The 25,840-nt window shown below is 35.0% G+C and overlaps 1 protein-coding gene and 1 pseudogene across 1 annotated transcript; both read left to right on the forward strand.

Moving 5' to 3' along the window:
- Positions 1-1,620: 1,620 nt before the first annotated feature.
- On the forward strand, positions 1,621-3,230 carry LOC143604720 (putative polyamine oxidase 5 pseudogene; annotated as a pseudogene).
- Positions 3,231-18,402: 15,172 nt separating this feature from the next.
- On the forward strand, positions 18,403-25,318 carry LOC143604715 (protein transport protein SEC24 C-like). Its single transcript, XM_077081112.1, has 23 exons — positions 18,403-19,183; positions 19,629-19,862; positions 20,277-20,351; positions 20,440-20,538; positions 21,046-21,157; positions 21,285-21,412; positions 21,512-21,631; positions 21,883-21,963; positions 22,051-22,128; positions 22,227-22,319; positions 22,656-22,710; positions 22,815-22,891; positions 23,007-23,078; positions 23,162-23,245; positions 23,319-23,438; positions 23,532-23,600; positions 23,688-23,904; positions 24,029-24,193; positions 24,285-24,430; positions 24,514-24,684; positions 24,756-24,844; positions 24,936-24,967; positions 25,177-25,318. The coding sequence occupies exons 1-23, from the start codon at positions 18,410-18,412 to the stop codon at positions 25,281-25,283; spliced, it is 3,198 nt and encodes a 1,065-aa protein (XP_076937227.1). The 5' UTR covers positions 18,403-18,409; the 3' UTR covers positions 25,284-25,318.
- The last annotated feature ends 522 nt before the right edge of the window (positions 25,319-25,840 follow it).

Below are 25,840 nucleotides of genomic sequence, written 5' to 3' on the forward strand. Positions count from 1 at the left end.
TACCATATATAGAAATTTTAGTTATTTTGGATTGGGCTCAGGAAAAACAGGGAGTCAAGAACCATTCATGGTGGTGGGCCCTCTCTAATTGGACTCTCATGTGCCAGTTTGGTGAGACTTGAGAGACATCACCATCCTATTATTGACCCCCCAACACAATCATCTAATTAACTCCTACTCCTACACTGGCTAAAACTTAAAAGCTTACTTGTAAAGAGATTTGTATGAATATAAGTTTTATTTAATATATAATAACTTATTGTTTGCAAATGTGATTTGTGAGAGGCCTTGTCTGTTTAAATAAGTCAAGCACAAATGATCTTATATTGCTTTTTTCACTAATGACTTATAAAATCTTTTAGAGCAAGTCTGTTTAGTTTGGTTTCAAAAATCTGTAGGAGGCATCTATGGCGGTGGTGCTAGTGGTGGCGGCGACAATTGGTAGGTGTTGGTTAATTATGTAAAAAGAAAATAGGGAAATAATTTTTGCATCAAACCAAAGTTGATCCAGTCATGCATTCCCTACATTTGCTGTACTGGCCATGTCAGGATCTTGCTGTAAGTGTGGGTGCTAATTTGGCTACATATGCTACCAAATTCAATAAAAAAAACATTTCAACAGTTAAATATATTATATATTGAATATAATATGTTTCACGCAAATATATATTTGTTTTTTATTGCTAAATCCGTTTGATGCATGCCCTTATGTGTTATTAATCGATTATATTTATTCGTTATATTTTTTATTTAGGCCCACTTCTGTTGTCGGATACCTCCCTTGGATACGGCATGTGTTTGTTAGCAAGCCATATATATCGTTGCTCATGGCCATGTGTCGGGCAACGCCTCATGGCCTCATGGGCCACGGATACTCCCTGCGAGCAAGCTAGGATGAACGGAATACATTCTCTATATTTATCTCTATATTATATTAGTCTTTGTATGTATAATTGGAAGTTGTGTTTTTCTAGTTTTTTTAAATGCAATTAAAAAAAGAATCTTAAATGTTGTTTTTTAAATTTGGATGGTTAAAAATTAACATTTTTATTTCTTAAGGCCTAGAGGCTAGACACATGTGATACCAAAAACTAAGTTTGTTGAATATTATAATTATAAGCTTATTAATAGAATAATGGAATCAACTAGGTGCATACAATACAAGGGTAATAATGGAATCCATTAACTGCTAACTTATAAGCCCCATGAGTCTTCTCAAACACCATGTGCTTTTCCTTTGAGCATACAAAAAAACAAAAAAACCTCACACCCTCCTCAAACTCTTGGTTCTTTTTCACTTAAAACAAAGAAAAAATGAAAACCCATAGTCATTTTTAAAGATTTGCAATCTTTCTTCAATAAAGATTCATTCTTTCTTGAAAGATTGTAAAAAAAATCAATCTTTCTTGAAAACCCTCAAGTTATTTGTATGCTCATAGAGCCTTGAACTCAAACCCATCATCATTTTTAAATCTTTGTAATCTTTCTTCAAAAAAGATTCAATCTTTCTTGAAAGATTGTAAAAAAATTCAATATTTCCTGAAAAAGATTCAATCTTTCTTGAAAGATTGTGAAAAAGATTCAATCTTGCCTCAAAAAGATTCAATCTTTAGAGTGAAAATGGTTATAAAGAAACCAAGAATAGTGGATAATTGGTGCAGGAATGGCAGGGCTAACAGTTGCAAACAAGCTATACAAATCTGGTGTGAAAAAAGGTGCATTTGAGCTTTGTGTAGTTGAAGGTGGGAATAGAATTGGAGGGAGAGTCAACACTTCAGAGTTTGTGGTGATAGGATTGAGATGGGGGGCCACTTGGATCCATGGGATTGAAGGCAGCCCAGTTCACAAGATTGCTCAAGAAACCAATTCTTTGGAATCACAACAGCCATGGGAATGCATGGATGGGATTCTTGATGAAACACTCACCATTGCTGAAAATGGGTATGTGCTAAATGACTTAAATCCATCTCTTGTTGACCCAATTTCAAATCTTTTTGACAATTTAATGGATTTTGCTCAAGGGAAAAAGAAAACAGTAAATGATACTAATATTAATATTAATGGGAATGGGAATCGGATTACAAGTGTTGGATCTTTTTTAAAAAAAGGTCTTGAATCTTATTGGAAACTGGAATCAAGAAAAGATTTGGATGTGTTTGGATGTGGGGAGTGGACTAGGAAGTCATTAGAAGAAGCAATCTTTACAATGCTTGAAAACACCCAAAGGACTGAAACAGCTGCTAATGATCTGCATAATCTTGATTACTTAGCAGAAAGTAAGTATGTTAAGTACCCTGGTGAAGAGATCACCATTGCTAAAGGGTATTCAAGCATTATAGACTCACTAGCATCTGTTTTACCATCTGGGGTCATTCAGTAAACAAGAAAGTGAAAACTATTGAGTGGCAGCCTGGTTGTGTCAAGGGTATAATGGGAAATAAACATGGTGGTACTGGTACCTCAAGAGCAGTCAAGATTCACTTTCTTGATGGTACAAGCATGTCAGCAGATCATGTTGTTGTCACAGTTTCATTAGGGGTTCTTAAAGCAGGAATCTTTAACAACAACAATGATTCGGGTGCATTTAAATTCGATCCACCGCTTCCTAATTACAAGATTGAAGCGATTTCGAGACTCGGGTATGGTGTTGTTAATAAGCTGTTCTTGAAACTAAGTCCTGAGTTTAATCTTGGTGTTGACCGTTTCCGTTCCTGCAAATGGTGTTCCATAAACCCAATCATCAAGTTAAGAACCCGAAGATCCCATGGTGGATCAGAAAGACAGCGTCTTTGGCACCGATTTATGAAAAGTCGAACGTGTTATTATCGTGGTTCGCAGGCGAAGAAGCACATAAGCTAGAATCACTTTCTGATGAAGTGATTATTGATGAGGTGTCCACCACCATTACTAGCTTCTTATGTCATAAAAAAGGTTATGGGAATATTAAGTTTGACAAGGTTTTGAAAAGTCAATGGGGGAGTGATCCACTGTTTATGGGATCATATAGCTATATAGCGACCGGGTCAAGTATCGATGATATGGATACAATGGCCGAGCCGTTGCCAAACACAACGGTTTTCGGGTCAACAAGTGATTCACCACAACTTCAAATTCTTTTTGCAGGAGAAGCCACACATAGAACTCATTACTCAACAACTCATGGTGCTTATTTGAGTGGTATTAGAGAAGCCAATAGGCTTCTTCAACATTATCATTGTATTGATGTCTGAGATATATATGCTTGTTTGGATTACTAGATTTCGCCGGTTTTTTGTTTATTTTTCTTGTTTTCGAACACTCTTTTCTCTAATGATTTATCATATGCATTATTTGAGGAATGAAAGAGAGAGAGTGGGATAGTTTTTCAATGTTTGAGATCTTTTTTGTTATTAAATATACGTTTATTGGTGGATTTACTTGAGAAGAAAGTTCTGGATCCGATACAACACTGTTCTTTTTTTATTAGTTTCTGTTTCTTTTCGAAGTTCGTCATGATTTCATGAATATAACTCACACCGCCCATAACAGGTTGGTATGAGGGGCCGAAAGTCGTAATTTTTTTACATTAACATTAAGATTTTTAAGACACGATTTTCGGGTTTGGGTTCGAAAATGTCCCAACTAATGAGACAAGTAGAGGTGTTATGGGCATCTGATTGCCTAGATCTTTTAGTGCAACTAAGGGGGTGTTTGGTACAGAGAATGGAATTGTAGAGAAATGGAATTGCAGAGAAAGGGAATTGGTCTGGAGAATGAGAATTGACTGTTCTGTTTGGTAGTACAGAGATTTCAGTAGAGAAATATAGCTGAGAATCATTTCTCTTGTTTGGTACATAGAAAATAAACAGAGAATTATATCAACTTTATCATTAGCACAAGTATTTTTTTCATAACAAATATTTATTAAAAAATAAAAAACATATAAAAAGATGCATAAATTCCAACCAAAATATGCATTGATCAAACCAATTCACATACAAAACATAGTTTTTAAGCAAAAAACATCAACCATAGTTAAAACCAATTCACATACAAAACATACTTCAACCATACACAACTATCCCATTGAACCATCGGTATACAACTCGACCATCTCAATTTTCTCTTCTATTGTCAACGCAAGAAAAGAACGTCCTAGATCACATCTTTACCAATCAAATGAGCTGCTTTGAACCGTTTTTTCGTAGTGATACCTGGTAAAGCTTTCAACTCATCACTAACCTTTTCATAGATTTCACGAGCCTCCATACCTTCTTTGCTAAGTTGTTCACCCACCATCTCCCCAAATCGAAGCAAAACTTCTTTGATATCTTTGCAAGACTCTCGATATATCTCATCTGCATCCGTGCTTCTACCTCTTTTGCGCTTGCTTGTTACACTTCCTGTTTGTCCTTCAGATCTATCAACATTTGGAACGGCTTCATCAACAAAATCAAAGTCTTCAATATCAACAGGTGAGCTTTTTTGCGTCTCTTGAACAACATCTTCTTCTCCAAGGTCAACTGCTTTACTACCAGTAGCTCTATCATTACCGAATATGGTACACAATTTGTCATAGAAAGGAAATGACTTGTCACGAAAATTCACAACACCTTTGTGAGACTACAAGACAATTACAAATAAATTAGACTAAAATTTTAAAATCTAAAAAACATATTTTTTTAGAATATACCTTCACGTATTCATTCCAAACACTATCATCGGCAATAATACAACATTTTTGTTCATCCCAACCAAACCCACTTGTATGCACCATATCATATACAATGCTAAAGTGTGTCTTCCATGTCTTCATCCTAGACTTTATATGTGGTTCTGCTTTGAGGCCAGAGTTAGGAAGACTTACATCTAGCAATTGTTGAACACCATTTAAATAACCTGGTTTGAATCCATTGTCAGCACCAGCATACTTTCCGGATGCATGTATCTCCATTAATGCATCAATTAGCTTTGCATCTTCATCATTTGTCCAGGTATGCTTGCTCCGAGTAACTCCTCTCACTATATTTGAATCTGCCATGTCTACGTACAAATGCATAATTATACAATTAAAAATCATAATAAGAAACATTAATAAGAAACAAATAAAGTGCATAAATAAACATTAATAAGAAACATCCTTGGTTCTACAAATAAAAAATACATAACTGTCAAACATAATTAAGAAACATTGTTGGCACGCTGCGCACGCATCGCAGTCCAACTATTAAACATTTCATTAGCAAGAAGGTCTCTACGATCGGTCCATTCTTGTGAGGGCTCGATCATATAAATAACATTGTCATGGTCATTTGCAGGTTGTGTGTGATTTACTGGGATTTCGTTATCAAGAGGGTCTTCACTCATTGTTGTGTTCGTATGAAATTGTGCAATAAACAACAAGCAATGATGATACGTGGCATGGACTCTATGGGATGATATGAGTTATCACGCAAAATAGCCCATCTATCTTTAATCATTCCGAAACATCTTTCTATAACATTCATGGCCGATGAATGTCTCATATTAAAGAACTCCTTAGCATTCGTAGGAGGACGAGACCAATCGTTAAGATGATAACGTTGACCTCGATATGGAGTTAAAAATCCTTCACCATTTGTATAACCGGCATCACAAAGGTAGTATGTTCCTACAATTAACCATAAACTCTATGTTAATTATCATACTTAAATCTATGTATATTCTTTGAAAATTGTCTATCACATACCCGGAGTTATTTTAAGACCATTGGGTCTACTGATTGCATCACGCAAAACTCTACTATCAGCTGCAGAACCCTCCCATCCCGCTAAGACATACGTAAATAAAAGGTCTCTCGTACATACTCCGAGTACGTTAGTACAAATCTGCCCTTTTCTTGTCCTATAAGGTTTTCTATCAATAGCAGGGACTTTAACTTTAATGTATGTTCCATCTAATGCTCCTAAGCAACCCTGGGTTAAAAGAAATCATTACTTACTAATGTATGTTAGCAAAAAATATCTTTAATAAAAAATGTGTTTGACTAACCTTAAACCATTTCCATCTTTCATCAGTTTCATTATCTGGCACTGGCACGGGTGACTTGTAGAGTTCTTTGTGTAATCGACATATAGCATTTAAGACTAACTTGAAATACCGACTTACAGTTTCCCCGGACCGATGAAATCTGTTGACTAGTATCCTATTCTTTGCATTATGAGCAAGGGTATGTAAAAACATAGCAACTTGCTCATCGACTAGCATGTTTTTACTATTCTTTAGTCCCCCTCTAGTTTCTAGCATATCACAAAGTGTTGTAAATGCATGTATATTCATTCTTATGTTAACAACACTCGTAACATCACTTTCATAAACCATCCTCACCATGTTTTCACGCCTATTATGGTAACTCATTAAATATTTTGTACGTAAAGTCATTGACTCAATCGACCGACGCAAATGATAAGTACACAACATCCACCAACGAATCGTAACATAAATGACATAAAATGCACCTATGGCAACTATTCTTTGTCTGGAAGGTGATCTTGCCATCTACACATAAAAATATAAGAAAATTCAAGAAAAACAAATAACTCCAAAATATAATCCAAATATTGGTTTGCTTTGTGTCTGTTAAATCTAAACTTCATTTAGCTAAGAATATTGAAGCAGTTGCTAATTTAATCAACAACATAAACCTAATTCATGTTCTACCACTTAATAGAATAAGATGTATAATGAAAACAAAGTGTTGGATTAAAGGAGAACTCACAGGTTAGGTTTGCTGATGATTAAATGATTGATAGAAGCTGATTCCAGGTACGGCGGCGATGCTGATGGATGTCAGGTGACTGCCGATGCTGATGAAGAAAAAGTATATCAGTTTGCTTTGTGTCTGTTAAATCTAAACTTCATATATATAACAAATCAAAAGAGTTCATAGTTCCTATTATACACTAAACTAGACCTCACGATAGTTTATAATAAGCGCACCATGTTCAGAGGAACCAAACTTATATATTGTCCAAAAAGAAAAAATCCAAAATCTTCATCCTAAATAAACATTTCTAAACTGATATCTAACTAATCCAAACAATACCCATGTATCAGTTGTATATATCAAAAGTTGAGGGCATTATCGAATGCTAACAATACCTATGTAAGAATGCACATGTTAAAGCTGCCAAAATCATACACTATGAGGCTGCCAAAGTGCACATGAGATTGCAGGTAAATTAATGCAAAAACGCAGCCAAAATGCACACCAAAATGCAGCAAAATAAAGTGCAAAATTGAGCTAAAGTGAAAGAAGCTTCCAAGTTATCTTATAAAGTGTCAAAATGGACACTATGAACCGGCGAAATTACTCATCAAATCCTAGAACATGAATGCCAAATCTTGCATCAAATTGCACCACAAAATTATGTGAAAGTGAACATGTAATTGTAGGAAAACGAATATCCATCTCAAAATAACCAATCATAAATCATAATAGGTTCAAATTTTATGAACGTGAAAAAATAAATCTCAAAATAATCACACATAATAGGTCTAAATTCCTCCATCCCCTAATGAAGAGTAAAACAAAGAAAACCTGCAAGTGTAAGTGTAAGGCTCATTCCTCAAATGGCTTGCAAAACATACACCATAATTTACAATAGTCTAGTCGAAGATATTGGTTTACACAACGATGGATTTGTAACATTTCACAGACACAAAGCCAGTCACCTCCAAATCAATTAAATAAAATGAGTCAACAAACCTAAAGAAAACTTTATAGACTAACACGAAAGAACATGTAATTTATAAGTATAACACAGGTGTAACCCTCTACACAACAACCTTCAAATGAAATGAACAACAAAATAAACCAGTGTCTTTAAGAAAATTGACAAAATCACAAACAATGAACCACTCATTTGAGTGCAATCAAGCAATAAATTAAAGATAAATGATAATTGCAAGACCTGCCGAAGGAGGCGACAACCGCAGTTAGAAAGGGAATTGGTCAACACTACCGCATAATTGATTAGCAATTATAAAGGTTATTGAAGGAATAGGTGAATGTTGCAACCGATTGGTGAGTGACTGTCGAGATAACGATTAACAGGAGGCAATTGGGTTGCGGTGCTATCCTTGCTGAAGGAGGAAAATGGGAGAAATGAAAAGGAGGAAAATGGGAGAAATGAAACCCTAGAAATCAATTCTCCGCTTTTTTTAGAGAAACAAAATCAGAGAAATGGAAATGGCTTATTTCCATTTCTCACCTCTTTCTTTCATAAACAAACAAGAGAATTCTTTCCAATTTCATTTCTCACCCCTCAATTCCCTCTACCAAACACCCCTAAGAGTTATTGGTTTGTGTAGGGCCCATGGCCCTTGATAGGTCCAATTTCATGCACATGCAGACATTAGACAAACATTGGGACATCTAGTCATGTAGTACAACCCCTTTAAATAATGCAAAAACAACCCCCCACCCAAAAATAAGTAAATAAAATATGTACTTAAAGACAGGACATGACAGTTTTAAGGAGCCAAGTTATTATCAAAAAATATGGCACAGCCCCTTTGTTAAATCATAAAATGTAGCTGTGGTTTGACTACTAGATTGTTATTTTTTGTGGGTAAAAGACATTTGATCTTTCTTGAGAGTCGAAGAAAGAAATCATCTTCTGGTCATGACTGATCCGCACCCATAGGCCACTGCTTCTCAAAATAAGCCTACAAGGTCTAAATCAAACACTTCCTTTGATACAATTCTTGAGGTTGATCACAAGATAGAACTTAAATAAAACAAAGCTTCATGATCAATGACAAATTAGATGGTAGCATAGCATGTAAATCACCCATTTGTTATGCCTCCCCTGCCCTTCAGTCCTTCGGCCTTGGACTCGTCATAGTTTTAGAGAACTATTTTCAGAACTCGATCGGCTGGTTGGAGCAAGAACCATCAACGCAGTTGAGTAATCTTGAACCGTCTTTATCTGAGAAAATAGTATTTTTTTTTCCTTTCAAAATCTTACTAATTTTCTTTTCTTCTTTCGACTTCATATTTTATTTATTCTAAGCTATGTATTTCAGGCGGTGGGCTTTTCCAGAATCAGAAGATGATAGGTTTGGGCTACTCGGCGTTGTTTATGATCGGAGTTGTGTAGGGTCGTCTTTTGGCATTGGGTTACCCGAATGACTGCATTTTATTGGTTGGTCGGTAAAATATAAAAATTTGCGGCTCAAATAATTACCTATCTGTTGTCGTCCACTTATTGGCCAATGAATCTTTGGACTTTCCAATTAATGGCTAATTATGAAACATGTTTGTGCAAAGCAAAGAGGACCCACTTTACCTATCAATATTACTTTCATTACCAATTATTAAATTTTCACTTTAATTTGGTGTATCATTTCACTACCTCTATTTAAAATATGACCTTTGTAAACTATTGTATCAACCTTTTCTTTTATTATTAAAAAAAAAAATATTTTTGTAACCCTTGAATCAATCCCGATTAACTTAAACACAGTCTATTTATTAGCAAGATTAAAACGATTACGTAGGTTAAACTCAAACACAATTTATTTTCTAAATGGGTGAAAGCGTTTAGTGCAAAAACCTAATTATTTCCTTATTATATATATTTGTATTGTGTTTCGAGTCGTGTAAGAAATTTTTAACCATGCAAGCGTACATACATGTAAAGATTAATCACCTTTTTTAATTATGCATGTTTAAACCAAACTTCTAAACAAAAGCAAACTCCTAAGTTATACCTTACATTTATAACTTATTTAAATAGAAACTTAATGGCATCTAGAAATCGCATTTACATGGTGATTTTTCACATAGTAGTCGGTTTTTTATTCTTTGTAAAAATGCAATGAGAATATGTGTGTGTGTGTGTGTTTTATAGTGTATTAACCTTTTTAGAAGAAAAAAGTAGCTTGATTGCTGTATTTCCAAATTACACTGTTTCTAACTTTCTATGTTACTATGTTTTATAAATTAATCATACATTTTATTGCTATAATTCCAAAGTGGTTTATAAAGACAAAATCTATGATTATTTTTCTTATAGAATGGCCCCCTATTTTGATATGCAAATCTAGGATTGCCCCTCACCACAAACACACACAATGGACCATGCTATGTTTTTTCACCCTAAGATATAAATGAAAAGAAAACAGAATGCAACCAAGGATCGGTTTTGATATCAAATCAAGATCGCGCCGATAATGATGCCTGAATTGTTTGATTAGGACAGCAAGTTAAACTTCAGCCATGCATGCTTCTATGATAATCGACTACAGTTTTATAAAAGCTTATTGTGATCTATTTATAGAAATAGAACATTTATGGTCAAGAAACTATCATTTTTGTTAACATGTTTAAATATTCGGCTATAATTTTTTGTGTATTGAATTTCATAATGAATTACACATTTTAGAACCGATAAATTATTATTAATTTCTGAATGACGATATTGTATTCACAAGACAACTAACAAAAACTAGTAGCCACTAAGATAAATTATTAATAAAGAAAAGGTGCATGTCACTTTCGATATCTAATATGCTTTAATGGAGTGTTTAATATGTTATCTAAGGGCATATTAACCTTGCTTTAAGGGCCCCCTTATGATCAAAGCATACAACTATAACTCAACACACCAATAACAAGGCAAATAAAGTGTGAGAGGAATCTATTAGGTCTAATCTAGTCAACATGACATTTTGGTGTCTTATTAAAGGAGTGTTTGGGTGAACTTTTAAAATTGTTTTTTTTTTTTTGCTTATTTATTTTTTAAAAAGCAAAAGCAATTTTTGAAAAGCTTCAATTTGAAGTTTTTGAAGGAACTTTGTCAAACACATTTTGCTTTTCAACAAACAAACAATCAAATAAGCAAGTTTTAAAAGCTCACCCAAACACCCCCTAATTCAAGTTTAAAATGTGTAATATATATTTTCAAATGGATTATATATCATTTTAATAACTAGTTTCTTGTTAAATCGGTTGAGCTAACCTAAAAGTCTTAAATGGTATAGTTTATGACTTTATCCTAATAGAAAAATCTAGTTGATATGAGTGGTTTAACCGAATCGAATATCATAATTTTCGTTTAAATTGATATTAAAATGGTTATTCTTTAAGCACGTGTCAAGTTATTATCCGTTAATAAGAATATGTGTTTTACGAACAAGTGGTGATGTTATAAACATAGAATTTCGTGCAATTTAAGTTGTTATATTGGTTGCAAGTGCAGCATGTTTAAAGTTTACCTGCACGATTCAATATGATGTATTCAATAGATAATGATGATGATGACGCGGGTGACAAAAGAATTGTTTTTACTTATATTTAATAACTTGTACGTTAAGATGAACCGCTCGTTGCAAATATACATCAAGAAAACACCAAAGAACGCATCTTTAACCTTTTAACTAATCAATCAATTCGATAAGTGACTTCTCTTGATCAAAACTCTTCACGCACCAGTGATGGATATGTTTACCCACATCGAAATAAGTACACGAACATGTGTCACATCTAAATTTTATAGCAGTGTTTTTCTTGTAGAGATCAAATGTTTTAGGGTAAACAAACATTGATTTCAAGTTCATTTTAAGATACCTGTGAATCACACTAAGTTTACTAAGTATTACTCTAGATCTTGATTTATGAAACCCAAATGCAAATAATTTACTTAAAAAAAATTATATGATTATAGCTAAACCTAATACATCAAGATTTTGAAACCCCACCTAAATCTTCTTCAAAGGTAGCGAATATATATCTATGAAATTCTACCATTAGTGGTCACATTAAAAACTAAATAAAGTTAAAGCATGGTTTAATATCCCCTAGAATACTATGATTGTTTAAAAATTTTGTTTTAACATTATTTAAATAAAATATCTAAGTTAGCTTTAATTTATAATTAGTGGTCACTAACCCTTTCAACCATATTTATATTATAAAAGTCTTTTTAAGGCAGATTACACGTACCAATTTTATATATTTTATTGAATATTATAATAATTAACAAATGCAATATAAAGGGTAATGTTGAGGTTGCACCAAAAGCTAATTTTAATAGTAAAAGAGTAGGGTGCTAGTGAAGTGATAATAGTTAAGATGCACCAATAGTTTAGTAATAATAATAATATGGGATTAAGGTGAGACATCATTGTCTAGGACTAATCAAGGCAATTTGTCAAAATCTTTTTGAGTCTCTCCAAATTGACCATTAAGGCCCCACCTCTTTCTCCGATTTTCATGACTAACCAATGTGTCTTTTACTTTAATGAGGAGTTAAATTTATCGAAAATGAAAGATCAAGAACTGTTGACTGAAAATATAATTTTAAACTAACTATATGGACGAAATCACAATTTATTCTATATAATATGTGAACCCAAATATGATATGTAAAATGTCATGTACAAAAAAATTTTCAGATGCAATGTCTATTTAAAATATATAATTTAAAACACTCACTAAAAAAATAAATGATAACCATTAAAGGTGAACAGAATTAAGCAGAATTAGTAGGGGATTTGTAAGGTTTTTACCATCCGGTCAGCCAAAGTATTTAATATTGCGGTTAATCGAGTATCTAATGTTGTAGTTCTTTTGTAGTTGTCCCTTAACACCCTCTCTTATATCAAGTTTGTTAAGTAGTGTAGTTTCTATTATGACATTTTATTGTTCTGTCATTTTATTTATTCATTACTTATCAAAGCACGTAAGTATATTGACGTTATAAATGAATGTGCATAATCATCTGATTCGAACATATCATCGTGTAAAGCTTACGTAAAACTAAATGCAGCCATAAGCCAAGATCTAGCTTAGTTTGGTTTTTATTAACTTGCTATCGTCTTTTTGTACCTTTAACAAATACAATTATACCGTGCAACCAAATGAAAATGAATTCAATTTTCATTAGTATGGGATTAGGCCGACATTAGCTTTGAGTTATGAGTTATTCAAACCGGCCCACATTTCTACTAGATCAATCCACTCATTAATGCTCGGCCCAAACTTTTTTTTTTCCTTTTTCTAAAAACAAACATAACACTATCATTATCATGTATCCATGCACTTGGGCCTAGTCGCAAAATCTCTTTCACTGATGATAAAAGCATAGGAGCAAAAAAAAACCCGAACCTGAAAACCCAGGTTTTTACTACCTTAATCCGTACCCGACCCTACCCGTACGCATGCATTTCAATACCAAAACCCGTATCCGAAATCGGACCCGATTTGTACCCGGTAATACCTACCGATTTTACCCGGTAATGCCTGAAAACCGGAACCTAGAAATGGGTTTTTTCCAGTACCCGAAATCGGGTTCTTCAAATAACCGGTCTATACACAAAATTACATGAAATACCTCAAAAAATTCAGACCTTAAAAAAAACTCTGAAATAAGGTTTTTTCAATACCCGGAAATAAGGTATTTAAATACCCGGTTCTATATCATACTTGAACCTGGTGCATAGGGTATGGTTTTTAAGGACAATACACAGACCCAAACCTGACCCTGGTATGGCCAATAAGGCAATAACCGATATTCCAATACCCGGTCATACCCGAGCCCGGTTCCACGTCCAGAATCGGGTATTAGAATAACTCGATTTTGTGTACCTCTAGATAAAATTGTATTTGGTTCCAACATTAAACATTTTATGGATTTGAAAATCTGAATTTTATTTTTAAATAGTAAATATGTTTGGTTTGTAGAATTTGTTAGATTTAAGGTCTAAGATTCATTTGAGTATGCTTGGTCGATAAATAAATTGATTTGGAATTATAGTATGTCAAAATAGTTAAAAGTGATTTAGATTTATAAGACTAAAACTCATCAACATGAGAAGATGATTCGGAACAACTGAATCAATCTATACACCATCATTGAACATGTCCAAGCTCAATCAAAATTAAGCAATAATAAAATAATTAATAGAAGTTAAGGGGAAAAAGGTATTCATGACTATTTGTTTAAAAATCATATGTGATTTGTTTGTAATATTGATGTGATATGCTCTCCATTCCTAGACTTATTGTGTTCATCAATATTCAAAGTTGTGAATAGCCTAAAAAGGTGCAAGGATACTCATGAGTCATGGCTTGAAAACCATACAAGAGTATTGAATTGATAACATCCTTGGGGATGCATCGCACATACCCTACACTAGCCAATCCCGAGTTCATTTATGAAAAGAAAGGGAAGGAAAAGAAATTTTTTTCTTTTTTATCTTTTCTTTTGGCATCACCTCTTTCTCTTTAATTTTCTTTCCTTCCTAATCTTTCCAATTTGAAAAGATACAATTTTTCTTATTTTACTTCTTATTTTCTCTCCCATCCCCTCATTTTCTTTCCTTTAATGAAACTCGGAAACACCTTTTTTATATTTTTCTTCCCTTTCCTTCCTTAAATGAAACTCGGGAACACAACAAATTTTTTTCATCCCTCATTTTCCTTTTTGTTCCCCCTTTAAATGAAACTCGAGAACACAGGGCACAACTGATTACACAGTAGCTCACAAGACACTAACAATGATATAGTGACAATAACTAATTATTAAATTTAAAATAACCAAAGTACATCACAAAATTTAAATAAACATTATCCAAATAAAACATAACAAATAAATTTCTAGATAATATTCGTTGATATCCTAACGGTATTATTTACTTGCTTCAACTTCGTTCATCCAATATAGGTACCTGCAACATGCGTAAAAATGTATATATTTTGTCAACACAACGGTTGGTGAGCAAACACAAGTTTTCAATGTATACATAATATTAAATAACAATTCAATGCGGATGCGATAACTACAAAAATTAATTGAAATAATAACAAATAAAATCCGTTCATCATGACACAAAGTCAAGCTACTAAGACGGGTATATGATCATACCAATGAGGATGAGGATGAGGTTCACCATAACAATAAATAAACACTTTGTCAAATAAGCATATAACAATTAACGAGCAATTACACGTAAACGCATTTATATGAATTGTGGTTGAGGACTCGATAATACAAAATAAAGTAATTCATGGAACTAACCTACTCGTTTAAATATTTTCACGTTAGAATCTATATTTTAAGATGAGTAATTCACACCCCTTAAACTAAGTAAAAGCTGTCATCGTCTTTAACAATAGAAGATCTATATGAAAGAGATGTGCCATCTTTTTAAGGGAAAAATTTTTAAAATGGCTCTTTTTATATAACAAGAAACTTAAAATAGTCTGAAACTTTTTAAAAATTTGGAAATAACTTTTCAAATCTTGTATAGGGCGTCACATTGAGAATCGATCCGACGAGATTCAAAATGATTTGAATATCGTTGGCTCTGTCCAAATTTTAAGTAATCCCGTTTTCCCCGACCAAATTTTAGGAAATCCCGTCTATTTCGTCAATTTTTAGGAAATATTTTTTGTCCTTTTCTTTAACACTATCTCTCTCTCTTCTCATCTCTCTTTTTCCCAATTTCTCTTCATCGATGTAAACGAGATTGGGCTCGGGTGACGTTTGAACCGGTTTCTGTCGAGCACAAACCAAAGCCCGATAATTCCATCCATTGGCTTCGATTTTTGCTCGTCGGAAACGACTCAAATGTTGCCAAAGCCCAATCTGGTTTACATGGCTAGACGTTATTTATTATTTTTTTTAAAGAAGAGAGAGGTGAGAGGAGAGAGAAATAGTGTTAAAGAAAAGAATAAAAAAATTTCCCCTAACAATAGACGAAGCAGACGGCATTTCCTAAAATTTGGTCGGGGAAGACAGGAATACTTAAAATTTGGACGGATAAATTCCCAATGTGACGTCCCAAATGTGATTTGGAGAGTTATTTCCGGATTTTAAAATAATTTTGGACTATTTTAGGTTTCTCTCTTAAAACGGATCATTTTAAGAAATTTCCCTCTTTTTAAAATATATTATTGAAACCTCTTTTTTTTGTTGCTTAACCTATCCTAAGAGCATTTACATTTGGTTATTATTTTTATCTTCATATTAAACCATAGGAAAAATAACCTGTTTACTTCACATCAAGTACAGAGTGATTCACTCCTTAGACCATACGTAGTGGCCTCGTTGTGAGTCCAAAACAAGCCCAACACACGTCACACACCGTCCTGCCCCTTGTTTCTTGGTTCGCTTTGGCCGAATTCGTTGTGCACAGTGGTGGGACCAAACACCCCGGCCACCACTGCACACAGCCTTATATTTGTATTATATATTGTGTTGGTAGTTGTAACCGGAGAACAAAACAAATAAAAAAATATATTTTATGTTAAGGGTTCTGAAATTAATGCCACTCTGTATTAATAGTAGCTATTATTATCTGATTATCTCTATTTGTCGATAGGTGTAAATGTGGCGAGAGTGATAATCGGCTACGTGATTGCTGGCCGATTAATCCACAAACCACACAAACAATGCAACTATTTTGACAGTGACAATCGACGACATGAATGCTGGCCGATTAATCCACACTCCACACTAACGGTGTAACCGCGTTGACAGTAACATTCAACGATGTGATGTGAATGTTGGTCGATTAATCCAGCACCGTGGGCGAACCCAATTCAATCCCATGGTTTATAAACAAAATTAACATGCAAAATAAACACGAAACCAAAACAAGGACATTCAATTTTAAACTTTTAATATTAATACCTTCCTTTCTCCACATTTTCCATTTCTTTTAACTTTTTTTTTTCAAAATTTGTACATAAAAACCCCCAAGTTAACAACACTACCCAAAATCACGACAAACGCGTGCACAACCACCGCGCGTGCTAAAACTCACCACCAATAAATTCTGCTAGCATGTCATCGTCACAGACCCCACCGGTCAAACCACCATTGACCATCCACCCACGCGCCTCTCCATCCCACGCGCCACCACTACCAACCCCTATCCCTGCCATATACGAAGTATCCGAATCCGAAAACGACGATCCGCACAACTCCTCATTGCCGTTAATCGTAATGTAGGAAGCTGCCGTTTGAAATATCAACGGGTGCCAGTACGGATCGTCGATGAACTTCACCTTCGTTGGGTACGTGTTCTCCGTTGATGCTTCGAGAAAGTTTGATAACTCCATTGCGTAATCTTCGTCGTCATTTAACAGCCATGACAACAGCTCATCGGCTCCGCTGCTGATAACCGTCTCGTCCTCCATTTCTTCTTCTTCTTTTTCTCTCACATACTGATATATATATATATATGTGTTGTGTATATATATAGAGAGAGAGCAAAAAGGAGGTGGTATGGAATGCGTGTATGAGTGATATGGACAGATGACAAAACTGTAGCCAAAAAAGTGACAGGGTGGCACTAGGATACTGACACGTGGAAACGCAGAGTAAGAATCAAGCGTGTATAAAATTAAATCAACAATTTTGTGACGGCATTGGAATTTTTCACGCCATTTTTTTCTCCACGGCTGGTATAGGGCTATACCGATTACCGACATTATATGTTAAAAAATTTGTTTTTTTTTTGTGTTTATTACGTACAATTGTTAGTAATGTGTGACCTATACAGTTTGTATAACCTTATACAAGCCGTATAGGCTTGTACAACAACTATGAGGGAGGCGTATGAAGATCACATGTACATAAACTTGGATTAAACTAAGTTTATTAAATTTATGAGTTATGGTGGTGTGAAGTCATGTGGGTAGAGAGGGCGCGAAGCACCTGTGCAGTGAGAGAGAAGCGATGCCGCCTTTTTGGCGTGAGGGCGGGGAAGGAAATGAAACCTCACACTTTTTAATACACCACTCGTCAAGTTTTAGAGTTTTTTTTTTTTTTTTTTTTTTTTTTAAGTTTATAAACATTACACCATCACATTTTATATGATCATAATGTAAATGTTAATGGGTGTGAGGCTGTCTTAGAATGAGTTTTTTTTTATTTTCCTTCCTACAGCCCTACGCAAAAATTTTTTGATGTTGTTTGCAATTTTTTTCCCACTTCACAAAAAATTTAAGTAGGAAAAATAGATGACATTATATAAATTGACGTGACGTGTCAAAACCAATCAAACCACATGAAAACAAAATTTTAACTCACAAAGTAAAGTAAAGCTGTGTTTATCGATAAAACGTTGCCTCGTAAACGTACAATAAACAATGCACGTGGTACAACCCACGCATCTTTTCATCCAATCAACCAAAGCCACGTGGCCACCACCCAATAATAATATTAACTTGCTTTCACAATTCTTCCTTGGATCATCGACTCGTTCTGCTTTAGGTTTCCATTCCAATCCCCAATTTCCTACTTCATCAGTCAAATTCACTCGAGCACAGGTACGTCATCAGTAATCAATCACCGATCTGTATGAATTGAATGTTATATATGTTGAATTTTGATAATATGTATGTGCATTGAACAGTGTTTTAGGGCTAGTTTGAATGGCTGCTCCCGGTGGACCTAGACCGGGTAATTATAACCCGAATTCGATATCCGATAACATCCAAAACCTACAGATTAATCGCCCCAATCAACAGCCACCTAACCTTGCTAATGGACCTAGAGGTCCACCTCCTCCTTTTGTGCAACAACCTCAATCACAGCCTTTTGCCGCTGGACCGAATCGTCCCGGACCTCCACCCGCAGGTGCCGTTCCGAGAGGTGTAGCTCCGCTGCCTGGTGCATTACCTCCTTTCGTTGCGGCTAACCGGCCTGCTGCTGGTGGACTTGGAGGTCCTCCTGGTGGTAATGCACCGCCTGGTTTAAGGCCGGTACCTGCTGGACCGATACCTATGGGTCCTCCTGGTGTACGCCCTGGCGGTGCAGGACCGCCACTAGGCGGTGGTCCGATGAGTAACGGTCCGCCGTCATTTGGACCGCCACGTGGTGTGCAAGGTGGTCCTCAATATCCTCCGGGTGGGAGTATGCCAAGGCCATCGACTCGACCGCCACCTCCTCAACAGACTATGTCGTCTTTTCTTGGAGGTCCGGATAATCAACCGAGAGGGCCGCCACAAGTGACACCGCCTATGTTTTCAGCTCCTCCGAGAGGTGGCATGCAGCCGCCTTCAGGGCCACCGTCCTTTGCAGTTCAGGGACAAGGTATACAGCATCCATCTGCAGGGCCACCATTATTTTCAGCTCAGGGACAAGGTATACCGCAGCCATCAGGTTCACAATTTGGGGCTCAGCCGTGGCAAATGCAATCACGACAAGTAAGTTTTAAGTTGTTTTTAGGACTTGTAGAGGGTAGTTGGACCTGTATTTTATAGTTGATCAGTTCAAGTCGCAATAATTATGGCTTTCTTTGGGATTGCTTATTTAAGAAACTTATGCGTTTATTTACATTTGGACTTAAGAGTTCGTAGTGGATTTTGAACAGCTTTATTTTGTTAACAATTGATAACCGTATACAACTTTACACCAAATAATATAATTTGGAAATGAAGGTGAGAAATTACTTACAGCGTATGTATAAACGTATATTGTTTAAAGTGCTAAGAAAAGTAGAAATAAAAGAGTCTAAACTTATATATTCTATGGAATGGGTTATTGATATGGTGTATAGCATGACGCTTTAAAGAAGTTCTATTTTACATGATACCAAAACTGGTTCCTTTTTTCTCTCCTAAAGAATTAACATTTATAAGTTATTTTCAGAATGCACCACCTCCTCCTATCTCTGGTTCTGTACAACCACCAAGAATGTATGGCATGGCTCTGCCTCTTCCCAATCAACAATCCATGGCTACAATTTCACCTGCAATGGGCCCTAGTGGAAGTGGTGTTTCAGGCCCATCAAAAATTGATCCAAACCAAATCCCACGACCTGTTCCATGTTCTTCAGTCCTTATGCATGAAACTCGCGTGGGCAACCAGGCCAATCCTCCACCGGTATTTATCTTAACTTTACTGTTAGTTTTTTGTTTACAGTTTCAATCCGTGTGTTTATACTATCTTGTTATTGGATATTCATATATGCATGTAGAGGTGGCAAAGTGGTTAAGTTTTTGTACCGTTCATGCTGGGTTGTGTACCAGAAACACTTTTTGTTGGAACTTTTATTTATTTATTTTATTTAATAAAACCCTATGGATTTTTGCCGAACTGGCACATAAGTCCCCGAATTTTATTTTTGCATGATTAAATGCCTCAACTTTTAAGTCTTAACGATGAAGTCTCCGCATTTTATTATTAACATAAAGGTCCTCTTCTGCATGATAACATTCCTCGACACAAAATTAAAGGAAAAGGTCCTTTTCTGCATGATCAAGTCCCTAAACTTTATATGTTGTTTTAATATTGAAGCCTGCTACAAGTGAATTTATTGTAAGGGATACAGGAAACTGCAGTCCACGGTACATGAGGTGCACCATTAATCAGGTAATGTGTATTTCTTTTCATATATACTTTTTTACAAATGTTTATTTTGCTTACTTCAGTGTAGAGTCATTTTGTTTCTTTTTTCCAGATCCCTTGCACTTCTGATCTTTTAAGCACATCAGGCATGCAATTGGCTCTTTTGGTCCAGCCCTTGGCCCTCCCTCATCCATCTGAAGAGCCTATCCAAGTAAGACGAAATTCTTGATAGCAAACCTTAAAAAAATTTATGTAGTGTGAACAAAATAAACAATGAAATTATTAATGTATGTAGAGGCCATCCAAGTATACAAAGTTTTTCATTAAAGGCACCCATGTATTTAAACTACATTATAGGCTGCCAAGTATGTATCTAGTTTCGATTTTACATGGGTGGCCTCTACATACAATATCCAACGTATAAATGATAGATAAAGAATAGAAAACTGTTCAATGGTACCGCGTGCTGCGGTCGTAGTGCTGCTACGAAATGTTATAACACTATTGCCCTTAAGTCGTAGAAATACTCGTTTGCTAGCATTATACTTTTTAAGATGATAAGTTTTTGTATTTATGATTCATTGAAGTTATTGTTTCTTAAAAATCTGAACTGAAAATTATGAAGTTTTGAATTTGTAGCATAGTCGTTTATTCTTAAAAAAGGCAAATATGTGCTCTCATTTTGTGACCGAGGGAATACTTCTAATTTTTCTTTCAGATAGTAGATTTTGGTGAAGGGGGTCCTGTTCGTTGCTCACGCTGCAAAGGCTATATCAACCCATTTATGAAATTTGTTGATCAAGGAAGACGTTTTATCTGTAATTTTTGTGGTGAGTGTATACACCTTGGATGAGACCTTTGGCCTGTTTCCTTTTAAGCTAATATTTATTTTACTCATTTGACCATAAGTAAACGAGTCGGAATTGCCACCTTGCTTACACTTGTACTCTTTTTCAGGTTTTACAGACGAAACACCTCGTGATTATCAGTGCAATTTAGGTCCAGATGGCAGGCGAAGAGATGCTGATGAACGGCCTGAACTATGTAGAGGAACAGTTGAATTTGTTGCTACTAAAGAATTTCTGGTTCGATTTATAGTTTTCATTTTAATATTCTTCATGTTTGTACTACTATTTAATTAATAAACTATATTGTTATATTATAATATTATTATTTATTTATAGGTACGTGAGCCAATGCCTGCTGTATTCTTTTTCCTCATTGATGTATCAATGAACGCTTTGCACACTGGTGCAACCGCAGGAGCATGCAGTGCTATCAGCCGAGTTCTTGCTGATCTTCCAGTAAGTTAATGTTACATTTTGAAAATAATTTGGTGATATTAAATAATATATTAGATAAAATCAACTGCAATTAGTTTTTACAATTAGTTTTTATGCAGAAGATATGGAAATTCGGTTATTAAAATAGCCCGAATCATTTTCTTTCCAAACATTAAAAACGGGTTATTATGACTACGAGTGTCAATGATAAGATGACTAGTTTTGTGACGCATAAACCAACACCAGCTGATATATGATGTAATAATTCGCAGGAGGGTCCTAGAACAATGGTGGGAATGGCTACATTTGACTCAACAATACATTTTTACAATCTGAAACGTGCATCACAACAGGTTTGACTTAAGTGGAAGCTGTTATTTCAGACCTTTAAAGATAATTTTACTGTTTGTGCTCAAAACTTGTGCATTTTGCTGTTGTAGCCATTAATGCTAATAGTTCCTGATGTTGAAGATGTTTACACTCCTCTCCAAACAGACGTTATTGTTCAACTTTCTGAGGTAAGTTTAGTTATTCAAATAGAGTTGGTTATCATATTTTTAAGCTATAATTTCTATTAACATCACTTTGTTTTATTGTAAATTATTGATCATTACAGTGTCGTCAGCATCTTGATTTGTTGCTGGAAAGCATCCCGACTATGTTCCAGAATAATAAAACTGCTGACTCAGCTTTTGGTGCCGTGATGAAGGTACTATATTTGATTGTTTAGATAAGTATATTTTGTTTCTGATTATTAGATTATTTAGAGGGTCAAGTAATTAGTTTTGGATAAAGCTATGTGTTTACCTCTAAACTACTTCTGGGACGTACTCCGATCTAAAAAAAAAAAAATCCTTTTGGTTATTTTTCAAACGACAGAAATATATATCCAAACGGTATCTTCTACAACTCACTATTAAACCTGATTATCTGATGTTGATTATTTAATATCAGATAGTCACTTTCAAAATGCACATACAAACACCTTTTTGTATCCGTTCAGCACTCTATGTGACTATTGTGATTTTTTTTTTGAATTGATCAGGCTGCTTATCTGGCAATGAAGAATACTGGAGGCAAACTTTTGGTATTTCAGTCAGGCAAGCTTATTAATTTTCTGACCATATCTTTGTTTTTTGAGGTTTTACTGGAAGAAACATTGTATTTTTGTCATTGTATTGACCTCAGTGTTATTTTGTTTCAGTCTTGCCTTCTGTTGGTATTGCTGCTCTTTCTGCTAGAGAAGCTGAAGGAAGAGCTAATATCTCTGCAGGAGAGAAGGTATTCTTAACAAATCATATCCATGTGTTTGACCTAGTTAATTTTAGCTTGTAACACTGACCGTGAAAACCAAGGGTAAACTTGTAAACGCTTATTTTTTGTTCTTAAACAACAGGAACCTCATAAGCTACTTCAAGCAGCAGACAAGACTATGAAGTCACTGGCTATTGAATTTGCAGAGTATCAGGTGAAACTTTCTCTGATTCCATTTATTTATATCATTTTAATCTTATTTACCTTTTTCACATATACAATCATAAACGCATTCAGGTCTCTGTTGATGTATTCATTACTACCCAAAGTTATGTTGACATTGCTTCAATCTCTGTTATCCCAAAGACAACCGGAGGGCAGGTAGTCATCAAAGATTCACAAAATCCTTTCTTCAGTTTGAAGTTATTTTTGATAATATGCACCCTTTTTTCAGATATATTATTATCACCCTTTTTCTGCACTTTCGGATCCTGCAAAACTTTACAACGATCTTCGATGGAACGTCACAAGACCACAAGGTTTTGAAGCAGTGATGCGTGTTAGATGTAGCCAGGTGAGCAAAGTGGGCCAGACAGGTTGGACAGAGGGTAAAATTGTCAAATTTATCAATTTTTCATTCTTTTGTTTCTTGCCTTTGATTCTGTAGGGTCTTGAAGTACAAGAATACTCTGGAAACTTCTGTAAACGCATTCCCACAGATGTTGACCTACCTGCGGTTCGTACTTCATACTAAACTCTTGACTCTCAATTCCAGACTTGTGAGATTTCATTATTTGTTTTAACTGAACTTGGTTTATTGCAGGTTGATTGTGACAAATCAATAATGGTAACTTTGAAACATGATGATAAATTGCCAGATGGCACAGAGTGTTCGTTTCAGTGTGCACTTCTCTATACTACTGTATATGGTCAAAGAAGAATACGTGTCTCCACTTTATCACTGCCATGCACAACTATGCTCAGCAATCTTTTCCGATCAGCTGATTTAGTCACCCAGTTTTCATGTTTTCTAAAGCAAGGTATTTAATATGATTTTCAAACTTATTAGCCGATCATTTTAACTTGAAATCAGTTTATAATGTTTCGATGAATGTTTATATAGGTAAATATTATAAAGGCTAATTAATCTTCTGTATGTTGCAGCTGCAAATGAAATCCCGTCTACCCCATTGGTGCAAGTGAGGGAACGTGTGACAGAACTTTGCATTAGCATTCTTCATTCGTACCGAAAGTTTTGTGCAACGGTTTCATCTTCTGGACAGCTTATTCTTCCTGAGGCACTCAAGTTGTTGCCTTTATACACACTCGGTATATTTTTTTATTATGGTATTTTTAGAAGCTTTCATACCATCACATTTGTAACTATGCGAATTTACTTCATTTGCTTGTTGATATTTAGCTTTGATTAAAAGTATTGGACTACGAACGGATGGGCATATAGATGACCGATCATTTTGGATCAGTTATGTTACTCAGCTCTCTGTGCAATTAGCAATCCCTCTTGTATATCCCAGAATGATAAGTGTTCATGACCTTGATATAAAGGTAATAATGATCCAAGTTTACAAAATATTATAAGATATGCTGTGTCTAGTGAGCTTAAATGGGCGTTGTTCCTGTGGATACAGGAAAGCGGTATTCCTCCACCTATAGCACTGTCTAGTGAGCACGTGAATGATGATGGGATTTATCTTCTTGAAAACGGGGAGGATTGCTTAATTTATGTTGGAAATTCTGTAAATCCTGATATATTGCAAAAACTATTTGGCTTCTCTTCTGTTGGCCAAATCCCTAGTCAGGTAGTTAGTTATACTGGTTGCGTGCATTAAATATAATTTTCTCCACATAAAACTACTTGGTTTGTTTTCAGTTTGTACTGCAGCAAAATGACAACCCTTTGTCAAAGAGGCTAAATGAGGTTGTGAATGAGATACGAAGCCAAAGATGCAGCTATTTGCGGTATGCAATTTTTGCTATTCATGATTTTATTTTATTGTGTAAGATTATGTTTTCATTTTGTTTTTAACTGTCTTATGCATCTTGAAAACAGGCTAAAGTTGTGCAAGAAAGGAGAGCCATCAGGTCCGTTTCATAACATATTCGTAGTTGTAAAAAATTTCACTATATCACTTTACCGTTCGTTAGTATCTGAAATACCCTTTTCAAGTCCTTTTTACTTTTTTTTTTGGTCAAATATCCAAAATGCCATTCAACAAAGATAAGATATAGAAAATCCCGCAAACAAATTATCTCAATTTTTATAGTTTTGGTGATGTAAATTTTTATTTCAGGAATGATGTTTTTCTTGTATATGGTGGAAGACAAGTCTGCAAATGGTCATTCGTATGTTGAGTTCCTAGTCCATGTACATCGACAGATTCAAAGTAAAATGCCTTGATTTTGTCTGTCTGCCAACACTTGTTCAGTTTTGTTTTGAGTTTTGTGTCGGGTTTGGTGAGTATTTATGTGGGGACAGAGACGGGTTCAACCAGATTAAGCGAAGTTGGAATGTCATTTTAAAATTGGGCGTGGTTTCACCCATAGTTGAGCAAAGTTTTGTTAGTTTCATTTTGTTGGATAAAACAGCCTTTTGTTTGTTTGTTATGGTCATTATAATTAAAGATATATCGTTGTTAAAAGAGAATATTTACATGTGTTGTTTTTAATGTGAAAATAAGTTGATTTACGCTGTATACGGAGTGCGGTTCGTGGTGCATCATGCACCCCAAGCCGATCTGGTGGGTAATTATTTAAAATTGCATCTAATAGAACAATACAGTGAGGAACTAGAGAGATGAATGCGTACTTTTACATCCACTTCCAACTACTCTTACCAGCGACAATTGATTAGTGTGGAGTTTAAACAATTGATTGTGGGGTTTAAATATAAGAAATTAACGACATTGGACATGTATGCTAATAAAAAGTTATGAGTTTGAAAGCTGGCTGGTTTTG

Source organism: Bidens hawaiensis, unplaced genomic scaffold, assembly GCF_021521415.1.
Source record: "Bidens hawaiensis isolate Kalapana, Puna unplaced genomic scaffold, B.hawaiensis_p1.1 tig00066298_1, whole genome shotgun sequence".
Taxonomy (NCBI): Eukaryota; Viridiplantae; Streptophyta; class Magnoliopsida; order Asterales; family Asteraceae; genus Bidens; species Bidens hawaiensis.

Bases quoted from the DNA above. Each gene is read 5' to 3' on its own strand.
- LOC143604715 (XM_077081112.1), top strand. From the start codon at position 18,410: ATGGCTGCTCCCGGTGGACCTAGACCGGGTAATTATAACCCGAATTCG. The intron at 19,863-20,276 runs GTATTTATCTTA...TTAATATTGAAG, and splicing joins ACCAGGCCAATCCTCCACCG to CCTGCTACAAGTGAATTTAT. The intron at 21,413-21,511 runs GTTCGATTTATA...ATTTATTTATAG, and splicing joins TTGCTACTAAAGAATTTCTG to GTACGTGAGCCAATGCCTGC.